This window comes from Halichoerus grypus, chromosome 9 (assembly GCF_964656455.1).
Source record: "Halichoerus grypus chromosome 9, mHalGry1.hap1.1, whole genome shotgun sequence".
NCBI lineage: Eukaryota > Metazoa > Chordata > Mammalia > Carnivora > Phocidae > Halichoerus > Halichoerus grypus.
The window spans coordinates 113,493,717-113,513,370 of record NC_135720.1 but is presented as its reverse complement, the minus strand read 5'-3'; the positions used below and the strand labels follow the sequence as shown (position 1 = coordinate 113,513,370).

The 19,654-nt window shown below is 41.2% G+C and overlaps 1 protein-coding gene across 13 annotated transcripts in view; it reads left to right on the top strand.

Moving 5' to 3' along the window:
* The first annotated feature begins 809 nt into the window (after positions 1–809).
* ANKS1A (ankyrin repeat and sterile alpha motif domain containing 1A) overlaps positions 810–19,654 on the top strand; it is a 180,221-nt gene continuing 161,376 nt past the window's right edge. For 4 of the 13 annotated variants that reach the window (XM_078055458.1, XM_036096154.2, XM_078055461.1 and 1 more), the window contains exon 1: positions 811–1,106. In XM_078055458.1, the coding sequence (XP_077911584.1) occupies positions 916–1,106 (191 nt within the window). In that variant the 5' untranslated portion in view covers positions 811–915. Of the gene's footprint in view, positions 1,107–19,654 lie in introns of all 13 variants that reach the window. The other 9 variants (XM_036096177.2, XM_036096188.2, XM_078055463.1 and 6 more) reach the window with 5 other exon arrangements.

Here is a 19,654-nt window from a genome sequence, read left to right as displayed (position 1 = left end):
CATATAGCTTGAACAGAATTGATCCAATCCATTTATTCACTCCACAACTGTTGAACGCCTGCTTCGAGCTAGGAACAGTTCTAGTAGTAAAAACATACAGTTTCTACCCAATTAAGTGAGTTTTCCAATTCACCAGTACTCAAGACCGAGGTCGGTTTCACAAGCCTGACTTCTTATGTCAGTTTTGTTAATCTCATCAAAAGTAAGAGGAAGCAAATCCTACCGGGATGGGAGGTCTTTTCTTTGCATATTTCGCTTTAACGAGCCATTTCAGAGATTGGGACCATGAAGAAGTGGAGATATTTTTATTTAAAAATTTTCCTCTCTTCCCTCATTGAGGTACGGAGCGGGGCATTTTATTCACCTCTGTATCACTAGGTTCCCACATCCACCACATATTTAATTTATGCGTGCTCAAAGAATGGGCTTGGAAATGTAGGTGCGCGTTACCATATTTCTCTCTTTGTTTCTACGCTGCCTGGGTGAATTACCGTATTTCCTGTCTTGTGGGCTCCCAAAACCTTTGGGGAAGGAGCGCACTTCGGGAGGCGCATACAGGTGGGCCCCGTTTGTTCCCTTCCCCCTGTACAGCGAGTAACTACAAGGCGCTTTCCTCTCGCCCCTGGAGTCCTATCTCCGCAGACCCAGGTCCATTTCCTGCAGACCAAAGCCACCTGTACCCGGCGGCCGAGCCCCGCCCAGCTAGGTGGGCAAGGGGGCGGGGCGCGGGGGCGCGGTGACGCGTGACGCCAGATCCCGGAAGTGACGCGCTCCTGGGGCGAAAAGGCGGGGGGGAGGGGGGTGGTGTCCCCGGCCGGTTTGGGGGGTGCGTTGCCCGGAGACGGAAAGTTTGGGAGCGGGAGCAGCCTCCGCCGCAGCCCTGGGAAGGGGGTCCAGGGGGCGGTGGCCCTGGGGATGGGGAAGGAGCAGGAGCTGCTGGAGGCGGCCCGCACCGGGCACCTCCCGGCCGTGGAGAAGCTGCTGTCCGGGAAGCGGCTCTCCTCAGGCTTCGGGGGCGGCGGCGGCGGCGGCGGCTCCTCCGGGAGCAGCGGCGGCGGCGGCGGCGGCCTGGGGTCCTCGAGCCATCCCCTTTCCAGTCTGCTCAGGTGAGTAACGCGCCGGGGCGGGACAGCCGCCTGGAGACCCCCTCTCCCCCGCGCGTCTCCTGGGTCTCCAGAGAGGTCCGCGCTCCTGAGACCCGGGCGGGTGGGTTTGCTGGGTGCCCCGGGTCGAGGGCGGGCGGCCCACGGGGCGAGGAGCGCGGGTGCGGGTCCGCGCGGAGCCGGGCTCCCGTCTCGCATCCTGACCTGGCTGCGGAGAATGGTGGGAGTGCCCGGGTGGCAGCCGCCGCCGCATGGCACAGCCCGGCTTCACCCTCGCCCGCTGTAGGGTGCCAGCTGTCGTATCTCACAAGCCACTTTAGAGCAAAGGAATATTTATTTTAAATCTCCCTCACCTCCTGCAGAAACTCCCACGCCTTGCAGAATCTCGCCGCTCCCCTGGAGGAAATTCTCTTGATTCCCTTCTTTTGGGAACTTGGAACCTTCCACCACGCTCCGCAGGACCTGGCTTTTGTTGTTTATATTAAAATTGTGTCTGGATTTATCACATTCAAAGTGTTCATTTAGTCCCTCTTGTGCTTGAAGCTCAAATTCTAGTTCGTTGTAGTGAACCTCATTGGATTAGTCTGCTAATCCTGCATATGCAGGATTCATCAAGGGGTTTATTCGTCAAGAAACAAAGCTTTAGAAAGACTGGTTTAGGAAACTGAGGGGTGCTTTAAACTTTTCTGAGATCTGTTGTTAAACACTTGAATCTGGAGCTGTACGGATTGAGAGGGAAAGGTCACTTTTGCGTGGCTTGGGGGGGAATTGGACGTGCTTTGTCAGTGTGAGTAAAATGTGTTGGTTCAGCAGCACTTTCATTGCCTGTTTTCTTTTCCTTCCTTGTTCTTTTGAGGTTTTTAAGAAGTGGAAGTTCATTTAGAAATGGCTTCGTTGGCTTTTGTTTCCCTATTAGTTTATTCAGTTACTTCGAGTGAGCTTGGACCAAAGCAGCCCAAGGATCTAATAAATTGTTAGGTATTAAGCACTGGGTACAAGCCCATGTCTACACAGGAAGATCTTTTAAAAAGCAGTATAAGAGAAGAACTCTCCCCAGGAATTCTTTTGGGGAGGTTAAAACCAGTGCTATTTGCTGCCCTTTCTCCAGCCCCTGGAACAATGCTGTCACACAGTTGGTACTCAGGATTCATTGAAAGAATAAAAATATCAATTAGGGGATGACAGATTTCTAAATAGGGTGATGGTGGTACTGGCAGTAATTGTTAGTAGTTCGGAGAAATGAGACATAACTTTGGGAATGAGATAGAGATCAGAGCTTCCAGGAGGAGGACTTCAGCTCACTTTGAAGGATGTGAGGATTTAGATTGGTGAAGTACAGTGAGAGCATTCCAGGCTGGCAAGCCCTGATCAGAGGCACAGAGCAGGAAAGGAAACTTATCTGGTGCTAGTGGGGCACTAGAAGAACTTCCTGCCAGGAGCCTTGAGTGGTTGGGCGTGATAAAGGTAATAATAATGAATGGGTACACTTCCATCTTTTAGATTGACTTAGTCTTTCTTATGTTTATAGTCCCAGTCCCTAGATCAGTGCCTGACAACTTATGGGTGTTGAATAGATGTACTTTTTTTTTTTTTTTAGGATTTTATTTATTTATTGGAGAGAGAGAGAGCACAAGTGGGGGGAGGAGCAGAGGCAGAGGCAAAGGGAGAAGCAGGCTCTGCACTGAGCAGAGAGCCCTGGGATCATGACCTGAGCCGAAGGCAGACGCTTAACCGACTGAGGCACCCAGGTGCCCCTCAAAAGATGTACTTTGAATGCATGCATTGGGTTTCGAATCTTCCCTGGGTTACTTTGGTATTTCTGCACTCTGATGTCTGAGAGATGACAGAAAGACTATAGAAGTTTGGAGGTGCCTGTCTCTATTTGGTTGAATAATGTAGCATTTGGAGGGTTGCCGGAGATACCTTAACCCCTAGTATAACCTGCTGACATGAGAAACTTTCAAATATCTCCCACCTTCAAGTACAGGTCAAATTACTCTTACTGCTCACACTCAGAGACTGTTGAAATTTTGCTGAGGTTTTAGCTGCCATGTAGTTAAGCAAGACTAGGAAATGTTTGTTGACCACAGTGTTTTTACTTTGGGCCTCATACTAAAATGTCCAGTCTCTGTCATAAAGTGTGCACGGTGTCTCCATTTCCTTGCATAAGAGAGCTGACTCCTGACGTGCTCTTGTGTCTCTTACGGAGATGGTAGGTGGCCCAAGAGCTTCCTTAGCCTCTCATCGCTGGGATTCCTAGGGGCAGGGAGGATCTTCAGGCACTAGTTACACTAGGTGTGTCATTAATTAGAGGTGATTCTGGTTCAGCCTAGTGGAAGATTTCTGAGCAAATGACACTCTGTATTTAAATAGTCCGTAGGTCAGCATGTCCTCCCATTTTAGGTTTGGAAATAGTAGAGGGTCGGCTCCCTATGCCCACACTCCTCACCTCCAAGGACCCTTAACAAGAGCTGTGGAATCCTAGCTTCAGATCTGGCCTTTGCATTAGCTGCCGTATCCTACCCTTACTAGTGCTGCCAACCGTAACCTATGTTTGTCCCTCTGTTTGAGTGACCAAGTAAAGCTGGCTAGAATGGGAGCTTACAGCTGCAGTGGCTATAATGTTCTAAACCACATGTGTGTTTGTCTGTTCATCTATTTATGACCCCCCTCCCCTAGTTCCACAAAGGTTTTGTGTTTATTCTTAAGCTACAAAATGCTCCCTCTTTCACCCCATCTCTTTATTCTTACACTTCTTGGGCTTAGGTCTTAACTTCTTAAAGCCCTCCCTGCTGACCCTAATACACACAGATCTCTCAGGCTTCTACTTCTTTGGAACCCATCATCTGGAGCGTACAGTAGCTCATCGGCTCGTACTTTACTTGCCTAGTTTTCCTAGTTTATTGCTTTGGCCTGTCAGTATAATGTTTACATATAGTAACACTCACCAGTTGAGAACATACCTGAGAATCAGAAAGTTAGCAAAAACTTTTAGGAAAAAAGAGTTGTTATAGACTTATTTACTGCACATTTATTCAGAGGCAGTAGAGTATAATGCTCTGCAGTCAGACTGCCTGAATTCACAGTGTGCTTCCAGCATGGACTAGCTGCTTGATTTTATACAAATTACTCAGCCACTTGGAGTCTTGATTTCTGCATCTGTAAAATGGGGACAATATTGTTTGCCTTATAGGTATCATCTTAGATACTGTGTGTAAAATACTTCCACATTTTCTGGCACATTGTAAATGCTCCCTGTTAGCCATCCTCAGTTCAGTTCAGCCCATACAGTTTTGCCATACTGCCCCTGCTGTGTACAAAGTACCATGCCAGATATATTATAAATGGTGTTCTTTCATACTTGGGTATGTGTTTTCCGGGCTGTGGCAGTTTAGAGACAATAAATAGGGGAGAGGGCCCGCTTAGGTAGGCACATTAGTGCTGTTCATTTATCTAGTGTTTACCTGTCATCTACTTTGTGCCAGGCCAATTGCTAGATGCACTGTAAAGTTTATCTCAGACCCAGCACATAGTAGGTACTTTATCAAAATTAGCCCCTCTCCTGATGCGTGGTCTCTTTCTTTACAGCATTTATAGCAGTATGATGTCTGTGTGACAGATTGACAAAATAAGAGACAGAAAAAGCAATTAAAATCTATCATAATTTTTCCCACTTTTTAGTAATTTGAGACTATTAACATAGATGTGCATAGCCCTACACACTTCCTTAGGCCCTAGGCATCATTGTACTATAGCTTAGTGCTCTAATTTCTGTTTAGTATGACTCTTAGCCATCAGATACAGATTAAATTATGTTCAGTGTAGCATGTTAATGAAAGTAAGGAAAACATGTTTTAGTTTTTTATCCAAAATGATTCAAATATAGTTGCTGTTACTTAAAAAGACAAGCAGTAGATTATTTAGAAAGCATAGTTACCTGAAAGGTCTAGTCCTAGAAAGGTTCTGGATGGCATAGATTTTGCTTTATATAATACGATATCATTTTCTGATTGTTGAACAGATGTATGCCTTCAGTCAAGTACCTTGGAACAGGCACTGTGTTAAACTTCTTTTTAACTCATGGTATTTTTCAGCCCTGCACACAAATTCTCATGTAATTCAGAGTTTGATATGTTGATGGTCATACTGAAACTACTAATTTCCAGGAAAGCGAATTCTGTATGAGAAGACAGTAAGATTTGGGTTAGAAGTGAATTCTATCAACTAAAGGGCAAAAAGACCTGAGAAAAGGAAATGTTACAAGAAAACATCATATATTAACTTAAAACTATGTTGAATTATGAGCTAAATACTGGTATATGTGAACAATGTAGAGTGAAATGCATTCCTGAGGGTTCAGAAGCACAAAGAAACTAAACCAAAGATTAGGATCAAGGAATAGATTGTGTCATGGTTTAGGAGAATTCTATACTTAATTTCTTAAGCATAAGAGTGAATAAGAAAAGAAGCCAAGGAGGCTTACTGGAGAAATCGGAAAATTTATAGACAGTAGCAATAAATGTGGCTATAATTAGTTTTTACTCTACCTTTTGGGGTGGTGGGGGGAGACTATCTAGAAATAGCCACAGTTTGCCAAATATATGAACTATTTTCTGAAATAAGAAATGAAGAATGAAAACTTTTGAAAAATAGACCCCACTTTGGGGACAATAAAAAGTTCTTCCAATGTCAGAAGATATGACAACATATTCATTGTTTTTAAAGAAAGATTCTTAATATTTATGTCAGGAATTCAGACTTAAAAAAAAAAAAAAGAAGTGGTTAACATAACCATTCCATTAAAATGGTCCTTTGACCAGAATGAATGTGTAGCTTGGAAACAGTAATGGCAAGACAACTTTTCTCATGCTGACCCTGTTACTTTTGTCCTCCCGTGATGGCAGATTTTCTTTTGAATATGCCTAATTTGAGCAAAATGATTTTAACATCCTAAGGAAGAGGACAACGCTGACCAAGGATTGTAGAATGCAAGGTCCTGAAGCAGGATCTCATGGGCTTGTGTGATCTAAATTCTCATTCTTCCAAGAGAATGCAACAAAACAAAAACAAAACATGAGGATAATAGTTTTCTAGATCTTACACTAAACCCTCTTAATTCATTAAAAATGATTTTTAAAGAATTTCTTAATATATCTCTTTTAAGTATGATTTTATTGGGATAATGGTCCTTTTCCTTTATTTTGGAATTGCTGTGCATTTTCGCTTTCTTTAAAGCAGAATATGACTGTGTGTGGTTATTTTATATCTAAAAATAGTGCTTATCTTAAACTGAGTAAGGCATGTACTTATAGAAAAAGATAATTTAACAGAAGTTTGAAAAGTCAGACATCTCCCTTTTTCTGAATTCTCCAATTGAAGTTCAGTTTTTACTGTCTTAGTTACAAAAATTAGAGACTGGAAACAGTGAAACAGTCTTGTGGTCTGCAGAATTTGATTTGTATCCAGTTAGCTTCAGCATGTTCACTTGTCCTGGGAGATTACGGTCCCAGTGAAAGTTGCTTCCTTGGTCAGAAAAATCCCTTTAGAAGTTTCTTTTTTTCTTCTTGATTTGTTCACCCCAAACAGCTGTGAATTTTGGTTTGCAAAAAGGAAGTCAATGCTATTTCTACCCTAGTTTTCAGGAGGGAAAGTAAATTACTGGGTTTTATAGCCCAGAGACACCAAGGAAACCCCAAAAGTAGATAGTGGAGAGTTTGTTCTTGGAAATGTCAGGCTCTCCTGTGAGTAGGAACTTGGTCTCTTCTGGACAGCTCTCAGAAGATGTTCCCCACACTGATTTCTACAAGATTACTGGGAGATTTTCTGTGGTATAGAAAATTATATTGTTACATTCATAGAACATCTTCAAATAACTTTGGTGTGGTTAGAGTTAATGGTAGTAATACTAGAAATTATACGTTACGGCTTCATATTTATCCTTTGCTAGTAATTTGTAGATCAAGTTTGTTTAGTTTACAAATCAGAAAGAGTTTTTAAAACAAGTCGGTTGTCTCTGCTTTACTTGTGATGTTATTACCACTATTAAAAATGGTGGAGATGATCCAGGAAGCAGAACAGGGAGCTACTGCCCCCTGGCTTGCTTAACTGGCGAGGGCTTAGCATGGCTGCTGAAGGTCAGGCTCTGACCCAACTCTGCCTTGTGAGTTAGGCAAGTTACATAACCTCTCTGAGCATCTGTGTCTTCATATGTATAATGGGCCTGGGATATATCTACTTCCTGAAGCAGCATCAGATGAGCTGAAATATGGAAGGCACATAATGCCTGGCACATGCCAAGGACTTGGTAAACCTTGGCTGCTAAAATCATCTGATGGGAGCCCAATGCTTGCCACCCTTGATTAAACTGGAATGATAATCCTGTTAAAGGATATATTTTATATTGATGCCATTTAAAAATGTATAATAATTGATAGCAGAAGCTGCCAAACTTTTTAAATGTGAGTTCCATTTTTAGAAGCCTAAAAATGGTAATGGTGGCAAATTACAAATTGATATAGGTCCACAATCTTTTGTCTGAAACCTTGGGATTTAGTATCCAAAATTTTGGGGTTGTTGGAGAGTAATAGCGAGCCCCTAGTAGAATCTGCGTCAACACTCTGAAACCTTGTATTACTGCAATGAAATCTGTCAATATTCACACTAAAAGGGATAAATATGAAGCAGCTCTATGTCAGTTTAGGGCAGGTTTTGTACCTAAACAAGTTTGCCACTAACTTTAAAAAATTTATTTTTAGAGATTTTTGGATATCTGAATTGTGAATAAGGGATTATGGATCTCTGTATTTATTATTAAAAAATTTCTAGACACATGAAAGCACAAAGAAGAAAATAAAATCATCTGTAATTCCACCACCTAAAGGAAATAACTGTTGCAATTTTGGTGTACATTCTTTGGTCTTTTTTCTGTGCAATTTTTTTTTTTTTTTTTAGCAGAAATGACATTGTTCTGTACATACTTTGTCTCAAAACTTCATTTAATATATTATAAACACTTTCCTATCATTTTCTCTTCAACCTCATTTTAAATGAATAAGTGATATTCCACAGTGGGTATGGACTGTAATTCATTTAATCCCTCCTCTGCCATTAGACATGACTTTGATTTTAGTTTTCTGCTGTTGGAACAGCACTGGGATGTACTGTCTTGTATATAACATTTTGTGCATACTCATGCTTACAACATTTTATATACTCAGAATAGTAGGTGTAATTTGAGTATTCAGCCATTGCAAAAATCACATATGCAGTTGTATTTGAGGACTCTTACAATAATTTTAAGGCCCCTTACATCTCCTGGGTCCTTCTGATTGGAAAGTAATGGCTTTAAGCTATGGCTGCTAAATGCTACTTATATTTAGAAAGTTACCTTTGTGTAGGCATAGGACTTTTAATGGTCAAGTTGGGGCCTCTTGGGTCTTTCTTCAGAGGTTAATGTTTAGAAGGGGGCCATTAATAACATAAATGCGTGAAGCAGTATGCCCCAAGCAAAACAAGACAAAAGCCATTTTCTTTTGTTCTAGCTTTTATAATGGGAAATTTCAAACATACAGAAGTCAAGAGAATAAAGTAATGAATCCTTGTGTACCATATGTACTTGTAAGACAATTACCAGCTTATGACCAATTTTGTTTCTTTTAATCAGCCCTCCAGCTAAATTATTATTTTTTTTTTTTTAAATTTTATTTATTTATTTGAGACAGAGAGAATGAGAGAGAGAGCACATGAGAGGGGTGAGGGTCATAGGGAGAAGCAGGCTCCCTGCCGAGCAGGGAGCCCGATGCGGGACTCGATCCAGGGACTCCAGGATCATGACCTGAGCCGAAGGCAGTCGCTTAACCAACTGAGCCACCCAGGCGCCCCAGCTAAATTATTTTGAAGACACTCCTATATATATCTTTTTTTTTTTTAACTTTTCCCCTATTTTATTTTTTTTTTAGATTTTATTTATTTATTTGACAGAGAGATAGAGAGAGAGCACAAGTAAGCAGAGAGGCAGGCAGACGGAGAGGGAGAAGCAGACTCTCCACTGAGCAGGGAGCCCGATGTGGGACTCGATCCCAGGACCCTGGGATCATGACCTGAGCCGAAGGCAGACGCTTAATGACTGAGCCACCCAGGCGCCCCTCCTATATATATCTTTAATACATGTCTTTAAAAGATAAGGACTCTTTAGATATTCACACTACCATATCACATCTAAAAAATGGCAGTTCCTTAAAATCATCAAATGTTTAGTTACAGTTCAAATTTTCCACAGTGTCTAAAATAGTTTATGTTTTACAGCTGGTTTGTTCAAATCTGTATCCAAACAAGGTCCACACATTGTATTCATTTGCTATCTCTCTCAGTCTCTTTAAATCTGTGGGTTTCATCTCTGTCATTTTTTCTTGTTTATTTGTTGAAGAAGAAAAGGTATTCACCCCATTTCCCACAGCCTAGGTTCTGCTGATTGCATCTCTGAGGTATCATTTAACATGTTCATCTGTCCCTTGTATTTTCTAGAAGCTGGAAATCAGATATAGAGACTTGATCTCATTCAGGTTCAAAGTTTTTGGCAGGATTTCTTCCTGGGGGTGTTGTGTACTTCCTTCATTTAATCTTTCTTTTTTTGTGATGTCGGCAGACACTGGAGATCACTGCCTAGATCCAAGATTTAATTAAGAGTTGGCAAAATGGTGATATTTCATTTCTATTTTGCCTTCTTCACTTATTAACTAGAAGACTTTTTTTTTTTTTTTTTTTTTTTTAGGGAGAGAGAGAACGCAAGTGGAAGCAGGGCGGGGCAGAGGGAGAGGGGGGAGAGAGAATCTTAAGCAGGCTCCATGCTCAGCGCAGAGCCCAACACAGGGCTTGATGATCTCACGACCCTGAGATCATAACCTGAGCCGAAATCAAGAGTTGAACATTTAACCGACTGAGCCACCCAAGTACCCCCAATAATAACCTTTAAAAAATGTGCTCTGAGACACTTAGACTGACAGTTTTACTTTACTATGAAAAGCAGTTAAATTGGTTTATAATGAAGAGGTGTTGTGTGTGTTTGTGTATTTTACTTGAGTGATATTTCTACTCAGAGTCCCCCAGTTTGTGCTGGTTCATCTGGCCATTTGCAAATCAAATGTTCTAATCTTTGAGAGTGTAGATTATATAGTTCAGCTAGCTTCTAATCTTTTTTCTCTTTTTAAGTTTTGTGCTGGCCTTAGATGGCCCTATAGATGACAAAGCCGTAAAAAAGATGGCCTAGGGACTTGAGTAATCAAATTTGTTAGGTTGCACTTTTGTTTTGTTTTTTTTTTAAGATTTTATTTATTTATTTGACAGAGACACAGCGAGAGAGGGAACACAAGCAGGGGGAGTGGGAGAGGGAGAAGCAGGCTTCCCGCCCAGCGGGGAGCCGGATGTGGGGCTCAGTCCCAGGACCCTGGGATCATGACCTGAGCCGAAGGCAGACGCTTAACGACTGAGCCACCCAGGCGCCCCTAGGTTGCACTTTTGGAAGAACAATTTTAAATGGTGTTTTCCCACCAGCTTTATGGGTTGGTTCTAGATAAGAAGCTAGATGTGTCAAGCTGAGTTGTTACTTAGATTATTCAATCTTGTTTGTTACTCAGTATGTTTCATGGTGTTACACTTTTTACATGACCGTTGAAGAAACGTTGAAGAAACGTTGAAGAGTCCACTGAATTTTCTTTTAAGTATATCAAGCACATTTCTCTGTGTACTTACTGTTGATTTCTCTTAGTGCATTCGGAGTTCCCATTCACAGCTCTGATTTTGAGTTCCTGTTCTGACATCTGTGTATTTTCTTTGCTTGGTTTGGCTCAACTACATACAAAAGCATTTCTTTTGTTATATTTTATTCATTGGTTTTATATATTGGGAGTGGGGATGGGTGGTTCGGGTCTGGGTGCTTCTGCCTTGGCCCAGATTCCCCCATTGACTAGCCATACAAATGCTACATTATAGTCAATTTAAAAGTGATAAAAGCAGCATGTGGAACCATTTGTTTTTTTCTTTTTGACAGTTGTTGGGACAGTCAGCATTCTACTTTAGAGAGATTTTGACCTCTGTTAGGCGATGACAGCATCCGGCGCCATTATACTGACCAATTTCCTGGCACTTTCACGCGGGGCTCTCAGATTCCTTAAAGAGCATTTTCATTAGTTAAGATGAAAAAATGAAAACAAAAGTAAGAGAAATAAACTGAACTTCTTTACTCAGAAAGGAAAATATTTCTTAAAACACTTCAGCTTCATTGTTCTAAGCAGTTATCAACACAGTTGAGTTGGATGGTGCATGATTCTTGCAAGACTGAGGCTGTGGCTCTGTCCCCATGTGATGGGGCCCATCCTTTGTCGTGATTACACTGCATGCTTATCCCTGCCAGTGGTGACTAGAGGCAACATGATGTATGGGGTCAGTCAAGCTTTTTACTGTGCCTGGAAAAGCAGCTCCAAATGTATGTCCCACTAATAATACCAGTAGTCAGCATTCATCGAACATTCACTGATAACTGGAGTAGTAGCATTGATTTTTGCATTTGGAAGGCATTATCAAGTGCTTGTCTTTACTGAGATTAAGAAAGTAAAATTTTTTATTGTCCATCCTGTTGTGCATTTCATGACTTTCAGCTTTACACGTGTACAGTTAGATCTCCTAATTAGAATAGTTTTCAGTCACAGCAAAAGTTTAAAATCTCAGGGATTTTGATTTTTTTTTTTAGGGAACATTCTATTTTTAAAAATTGGAACGTCTCTATTCTTACCTGTGAAATGTAGACAAAGTGGTACTGTTACTTGAGGTGTCAGCTATTATAGAAAACACAAGCTAGTTTATTTGGAGGTGGTACTTTATTTAACCTCAGAAAGATCCTTCTTAAAGGGGGTTTTTGCCTGTGTCACAACCCTTTTTGTCTGAGTGAACCAGCCTTTTGACTTTGTTTTCCTTTCACCTGAGTAAGCATTCATTGTGATTTTCCTTTGTTTCTTTTAAATACAATCCATTTCTTGAGTCATTTTACCTTTTGAATTATGGTCAAGATCCACTTAAAAGAAAGTTCAGTGACTGGGAAAGCTTACAAAACAAATCAGTTCAGGGCTGTTTATCTGAATCATTGCAAGATTCTTAGGCTTTCATGTGTTTGTTTTTAGATCTTTAGCTCTTCTCTGGGCCTAGAGAGGAACCCCAGTCCTGGCTTTGTTTGTAACTCTCCGTGCATTGTTCCCCGCTCTTCCTCTGATGCAGTTTGATAAAGTCTGTGCATTGATTGACTCATGTCCTGGTTGGGTCCAGCTACCTGATTCTTGCTTCTTGAGGTTGTCCCACTGCCATGATAAAATTTTTGCAAAAGCCAGCCCACATTGCAGTATCTGGGGTAGTTAGCTCACAAGTTAATTCCCAACAGCTCAGAGTTGTTGCTATAGATCGTATTGTGGGTGGGTATGTACATGTGTATATGGGAGAGGGATAGAGCACTTCATACTTTGCTTTGTGCCAAGAACTTCACATCTGTATTTTCTCATTTACCTTTATAATATGCCTAGTAGATAATTATTGTTATTCCCATTTTGCAGATGAAGAAGCAAAGGTTTGGGGACAGGTTAAAGTCACCAGCACAAGGCCACACAGAGGGGTGCAGAGCCAGGAGTCTCTCTGGCTCCAAAACTGTTGCTTGCTTAGCACTCCATGTGACCACTTGGAGAATTTAGTCTCTTTGGAGGAGATTCAGACATCACATACTATATGCTTAGGTAATATTTTACCAAAAAAGGTGAATTAGGCGTTTATTTATTTTAATTTAATAGTTGCTTTTATAACACTTACTTTGTGCCGTACACTCTCCTAAGCACTTTATGAATATTAACTCCTTTTGTTCTCATGACAACTCTTTGGGGAAGGCACTAGTATCTTTGCCATTTTATTGATGAGAAAACTGAAACACAGAGAAGTCACATAGCTTGCCCCAGGTGGTAAGTTAGGAAGTGGTAGAACTTGGTTTTGAACCCAGGCTCTGGAGTCCTTGCCCCTTAGTTTTTATGCAATTGGGGATTCTTCCTTTTATCCGAGAATGTAACACAAAATCCCTTTGGAACACTTTGACTACCTAAAGTGAGAGGCTTATTAAAAAAAAAAAAACCCATTGGCAATTTCCCTGGAATATAGGAAAATTAGATGAGGGGAATGTCTTTAAACTTATGCCAAATAATATATTAGTTAAGAGGATGTAGGGGAGGGGCGCCTGGGTGGCTCAGTCGTTAAGCGTCTGCCTTTGGCTCAAGTCATGATCCCAGGGTCCTGGGATCGAGCCTCGCGTCGGGCTCCCTGCTCAGCGGGAAGCCTGCTTCTCCCTCTCCCACTGCCCCTTCTTGTGTTCCCTCTCTCACTGTCTCTCTCTCTGTCAAATAAATAAATAAAATCGTAAAAAAAAAAAAAAAAAGGATATAGGGGAATGCCCCGCAGCTCACGAAGAGGAAAAAGCCTCCATATTGCTTCTTTCAAACTTTTCTTCTAGGAAATTCCCATCTTCCTCTCAGGCAGGTTAATGCATTCATGAATTTCATGTGGGAGAAAATTCAGCCTCCCCCACCCCCCTTCCCCAAGTTCAAAGTGATAAAGATTTGTTTTTGGACACATGACTGCCAGATGTACCACGAAGGCCAAAGTGTATGCAAGGGAAGTAAATCTAAACAATTGGCAAGAAACCAGAGGCCTGTGTATTTGTAGTTATTTCAAACTCTTGCTACCCACTCAGCTTTTTAACAGTTCTCTCCACTCCTCCTACCTCATTAGTGATTTATGACCAAATATTTCATCTCATAATAATTAGTTTGTCCATAAAATGATTTTCAGAGAATATTAGCTGGCTAGTTCAAATGATTGTTGATAGTAGTTTGAAGCCTGGGATTTGGAGATAGGAGATGTTAGTTTCCCATAATCCTTAGTGCTTTAATCTTCACAGTCTTGTGATAGAGGTATTAGTGACCACTTTACTGATGAGATTCAGAGAGGTTAAGGACTGAGGTTTTCCATTTGGGCCTTTAGAGTTTATTTTGTGTGGAGATCATGGCTAACAGAAAGAAAGATATCTTGAGTCCCCAGGTTGTAGACGTAGAAGGGAAATGTAGTATATTCTATACCCTAGTTAAACAGCTCTGAGAACTCCTATGGGTCCTATATGCTTAGCAATAATAGACGAGCTCTATTACTTTTTACCTACAAATGCAAATACCTCAGATACTAAAATTGGCAGGGATTCCAGATTTGCTACATTTTAATCTATTGCTATCTCATTGTATGTTTAAGACTTACCTGGAGAATAGTTTTCTTGCTAGTCACTCATCAGCAGCCCTTTGCCATCTTTAGCAGACCCAGAGCAGACTTTCAAAAAGGTTTTTAAGTCAATGATTCAGGACTTAGTGCTTCATTTTAAAGTTTAACTGTTTGGTTCATTTTTTAATTTTTAAAAATTTTTAAAATTTTATTGAGAGAGAGCAAGCGCGAGCAAGCGAGTACGCAGATTGGGGGAAGGGGCAGAGGGAGAGAGAGAATCTTAAGCAGGCTCCATGCCCAGCACAGAGCTCAATGCAGGGCTGGATCTCATGACCCTGAGATCATGACCTGAGCTGAAATCAAGAGTTGGACGCTTAACTGATTGAGCCACCCAGGTGCCCCACCCACCCAGTGGTTGGGTTGGTTTTTTTTTTTTCTTTTTTAAAGAAAGAGTGTATGAGAAATTAGGATCCAGTACTTTTACTTATTATGCTTCGTCAATCAGATTGATAGAGCTTTTTCTTAATGTCTTTTCTTTACCTATTATGATCTGTTAGATGCATTATCTTCAGTTACCATCACTTCTGTTTACCTCTCTTTAATATTTTACCTCTCTTTAATATTTACTCTTTTGTGAACTGTATCATTAATTTACAGAGAGAACTGATGAAAATTGCAGCCCAGGTATACTTTAGCTTCTCCTCATTCATTTGGCAGGTATTTATGAAGACCTAATTCTTTTGAGTGAGTTTTCATAATCATTTAAAAATACCTATGTTTGCTGAAAAGAATGTGTATGTAATTGTAAATTTTGTATAAGCTGCTGGTACTAACAAAATGATCTAGTAGAAGGTAAACCCAAGATTTATTTTGTGTGTGTGTTGGGGGGGGTCCCATTGTAATCTATAAAATTGATTGCTTATAACTGACATGTTTCTTATCTTGATATTGATGCTTTCAAACTGGCTTATTGTGGGCTTTGGTCATCATTCTAAAAAACCAATTTACCTATAAGCCACTTCTTTAAAAGTCAAATAACCAGGTAGAAATACACTTTTTTGGTGGATCGAATCAGCTGTGAGTTCAGACCACAAGTCTGGGTCTCTGAAAAAATGTGAATGTTATTTAAAAGCATAATGACCACCATTTAATTTATTTATATGTATATACACACATAATTTTTTTCAAATTTCAAGAAGGTTTTTAAGTCAATAGCTTTCCCATTGCTAAGGTGTTATCTGATTTTCTTTTGGTGATGAAATAAGAGGTTATATGATGAATCTGGCTGGCATCAGGTTTCCTCATTACCAGATACTAGGGACTTGTGAGATTTTGACACCGATAGGCTTAACCTGCTGCTTTTTATCGTTGTTTTAATTGTGATTCATATTTTTTTTTAAAGATTTATTTGTTAAGAGAGAGAGAGAGGGAGCGAGCACAAATGGGGGAGGGGCAGAGGGAGAGGGAGAGAGAGAATCTCAAGCAGACTCCCTGTGAGTGTGGAACCTGATGCGGGGCTCAATCCCATGACCCTGAGATCATGACCTTAGCCAAAACCAAGAGCCAGCCAATCAACCACCAAGCCACTGAGGTGTTCCTTGATTCACATTTGTTTTAACCTCTTTGTTTCTCATTGGGAACTTAGTATTTATTCTTAGAAGTTAGGATTGGTCTTTGGGTTCATGTGGCCATCTGGGTTTGAGTGGAACAAAATCTAAGTCTTGTCTCTCCCTCCTTCATGGATTTTGATTTTAGCCTTTTATACGTTGTTGTAGCTACCTGGACAAAACCTGTACATTAAGCTTTAAGTTCTTATCCGTAGGGTTTTAGCTTGGCCTAGGCCTGTCTAGATCCCTGGGATCTGGAAAGTACATAGGTCTCCTAGTTTTATCCTCTAGTCTCTCCATGTGTGAACTCTAAAGGGAAGAGGACATGGGCTAGACAGAAAAATCAATCTGCACGAAACATTGTCTCCAGGAACCTTCCTCCTTCTGAGTGCACCCTGCCTCGGGGAAAGGGCATGGGAGAGCAGTCCATCGGGGCCTTCCCCCTAGTACCCCCTCAGCCACACTCTAGCTGAATGATCTTGGGAATGTTTTTTCACTTCACTTGCACCTCAGTTTTCCCATCCAAAAACAAGGCAATGTTTGTAGCGCGTCCTGCCGGGCTCCTAAGGAATGTGCATCAGCACGTCATAAAGCAGTTGCAGAGTCAGACCGCAGCTTACTGTCCTCTTACTGTGTGCTGGAACTGGGCCAGGCCTTTGCTATACCTCATCCAGAAGGGTAGGTTAGGAGAGGAGGAAGTCTGTCTGTCCCCTCATCTATGCGAGTGTGTAAGTGGGCCATTGCTCCTTCTACTTTGAAGCTTTCATAAACAAACACTGATTAGTGCCTGATCCCTGTATGTTATGCATACTGCTACAGGAAATATTTAGGAGTACAAAATTTGTCCGTTCCCTTAAGAAATTGGCTTGATTCGTGACTGTCACAACTGTTATGTTTTCCATTAGACCAGAAGGATATTATTTGATATTTATCATATTATTGTAACCTGAATTTTACCATCTAAATGGAATGTTCACATGTTGCTTCCTACATTAAAATATTTTTGTGTTAGGAATTTGTCATGTTGAGCAACATTTAACATGGAAAATTCCATTAGCCGTGTGAATTTTTGCACATTTCAGAGAAGTCAGTAAGTAAAATATTATATGAATATATATTGTTTCTCTTGAAGTTTTTAACTTCTCAAGAGTTATTGATTTCTTGACTGGGATATACTGTATTCATTTAGTCTAAAATGAGCCTGATGATACTGTAAGTAAATTTTGTTTGTTGTTTTGTTTGTTGGTACTTTTTATTATATGACTTTCTCTGAAGATGTATGTTGATTGCAAGGTTGTTTTCTTGATTAAAAAAAGTAACATTGAGGCGCCTGGGTGGCTCAGTCATTAAGCGCCTGCCTTTGGCTCAGGTCGTGATCTCGGGATCCTGGGATTGAGTCCTTAGTTGGGCTCCCTGCTCAGCGGGAAGCCTGCTTCTCCCTCTCCCACTCCCCCTGCTTGTGTTCCCTCTCTCTCTCTCTGTCAAATAAATAAATAAATAAATAAATCTTAAAAAAAAAAAAAAAGAAGGAAGGAAAGAAAGAAGAAAAGAAAGAAATTGGCTTGATTAGAACAATGATAAAATGACCTTATCAACTCCTCAGAGAAATTGTAGATTTCAGGATGGGGGCAGGGAAAATAAAAAAGACAGGGGCACAGCAAAAGAACACGGAAGCCAACCTGAAAGAGCTCTCAAAAGCCAAAGCTGGAACAATTTGAACAGCAAAATAAATAACAATAGTATTGGATTATAAACCAAAGAATAAAATAATCCACAAGTTAATGATATAAACAACTGAATAAATAAATGGGGGTGAAGAGATAGCTCTTCCTTTCAGAAGAATTCCAACTACTAAATATAGAAGGAATGAGGGGAGTAGAAAATCACCTTTAGTACACCATAGTAATAATTGCTGCAGGCAAGATCTCCAATGGAGGCTAAAATTAGTGGGTAAAAGTTTAAGGAGAAACAATATTTGCGTAGCCTCAAAGCATCTTCCCTAAAATATCTATTGATTACTGTTATGCTTTCAACCCATGCCCTCTTATTCTTCGAAACTCTTCTCTCCAGGAGATGGAGTTTAATTCCCCTCCTCTTGAGTGTGGGCTGGACTTAGAGACTGGCTTCCAAATCATAGAGTATGGAAAGGGAAAAACAGTAATTTTATAGTGGAAGAACCTGGCAGACACCACCTTAACCAAGTGGTCAAGGTTAACATTACTGGTGGTAAGTCATGTTGCTATCACTTACCCCTTATAGGATGTGATGAGGACAGTTGACCTCTGATCTTCTTCCCCGAAATCTGTCCCTGTGGTGTAATCATGAGAAAACAGATAAACTCAAGTTGAAGGACATCCTACAAGATACCTGATTAGTACTCTTTAAAAGTGATAGGGTCATGAAAGACAAGGAAAGACAGCAGAACTGTTGCTGACTGGAGACTAAGGAATTATGACTACTAAGTGTAAAGTGCAGTCTTGAAACAGGAAAGGGGCCTGAGTATAAAAATTGGGGAAATCTGAATAAAGCCTGCAGTTTAGTTAATAGTATTGTACTGTTACAATATACCATATACAATATAGTGTTCGTGTCTTACATTTTGGTCAGTGTACCATGGTTATGTAAGATGTTGACATAAGGGGAAGCTGAGCGAAAGGTATACAGGAACTCTGTACTATCTTTGCCATTCTTCTGTAAGCCTAAAATTATTTCAAAATAAAAAGTAAATAAACAGCCTGGGTGGCTCAGTCGTTAAGCGTCTGCCTTCGGCTCGGGTCATGATCCCAGGGTCCTGGGATCGAGCCCCACATCGGGCTTCCTGTTCAGCGGGAAGCCTGCTTCTCCCTCTCCCACTCCCCCTGCTTGTGTTCCCTCTCTCGCTGTGCCTCTCTCTGTCAAATAAATAAAATAAAATCTTAAAAAAAAAACTAAATAAACAAAGGCCGTATCAGATAAGTGGCTCTGGAGTCATGTTGTCTGGGTTCAAATCTTGCCTTTGCCACCTACCAATTGAGAGATAATAAATGACTTTCTTAATTTCTTTGCCTCTGTTCCCTCAACTCATGCCTGAGTTCCCTTAGGTACTCAGCATGTAGCCATGGAGGTAAACAGTGTGTGCTAAAGGATTTTGGAAGAGGAGAAGATGGTGGCAGGGTGGGGCGGGCTAGGGTCTGCAGAGCCCTCCTCCCGCCCCATAGACTTCTGGGAGGTGAGACTTGAGACCCGCCCCTGAAGAAAGCCCAAGACTTAGCTGATGGGAGACTGGTGTGGAGGAGGAAAGGGAACAGCTAGGGGCAAAGGTAGAGAAGCTACATTGGGAAAGATCTGTTTGAGCAGTGAGTGAATCATCCCAGGGGAGTGAAGACTACCACTGGAACCAGTGAAGGGGAGGCTGGTAGGCTGGGTGGGTGCCAGCTTGGATGCTGGCTTGATCAAGTTTAGACTTTAGCTCTAGGCCTGAGAGAGGTGGGGAGAGGAGGGAGAGAGGGAGATGGGGAGGGAGTAGGGGAGGCAAGAAAGTGGGGGGAAGAAGAAGGAGAAGGGGCAAGAAGGAGGAGAAGGGAAAGGGGAAGAAAGGAGGGAAAGAGAAAAAGAAAGAGAGAGATTACTTCAAAAATTGTTTCAGTCCCAACAGGATTGTGGTTATACTTTGAG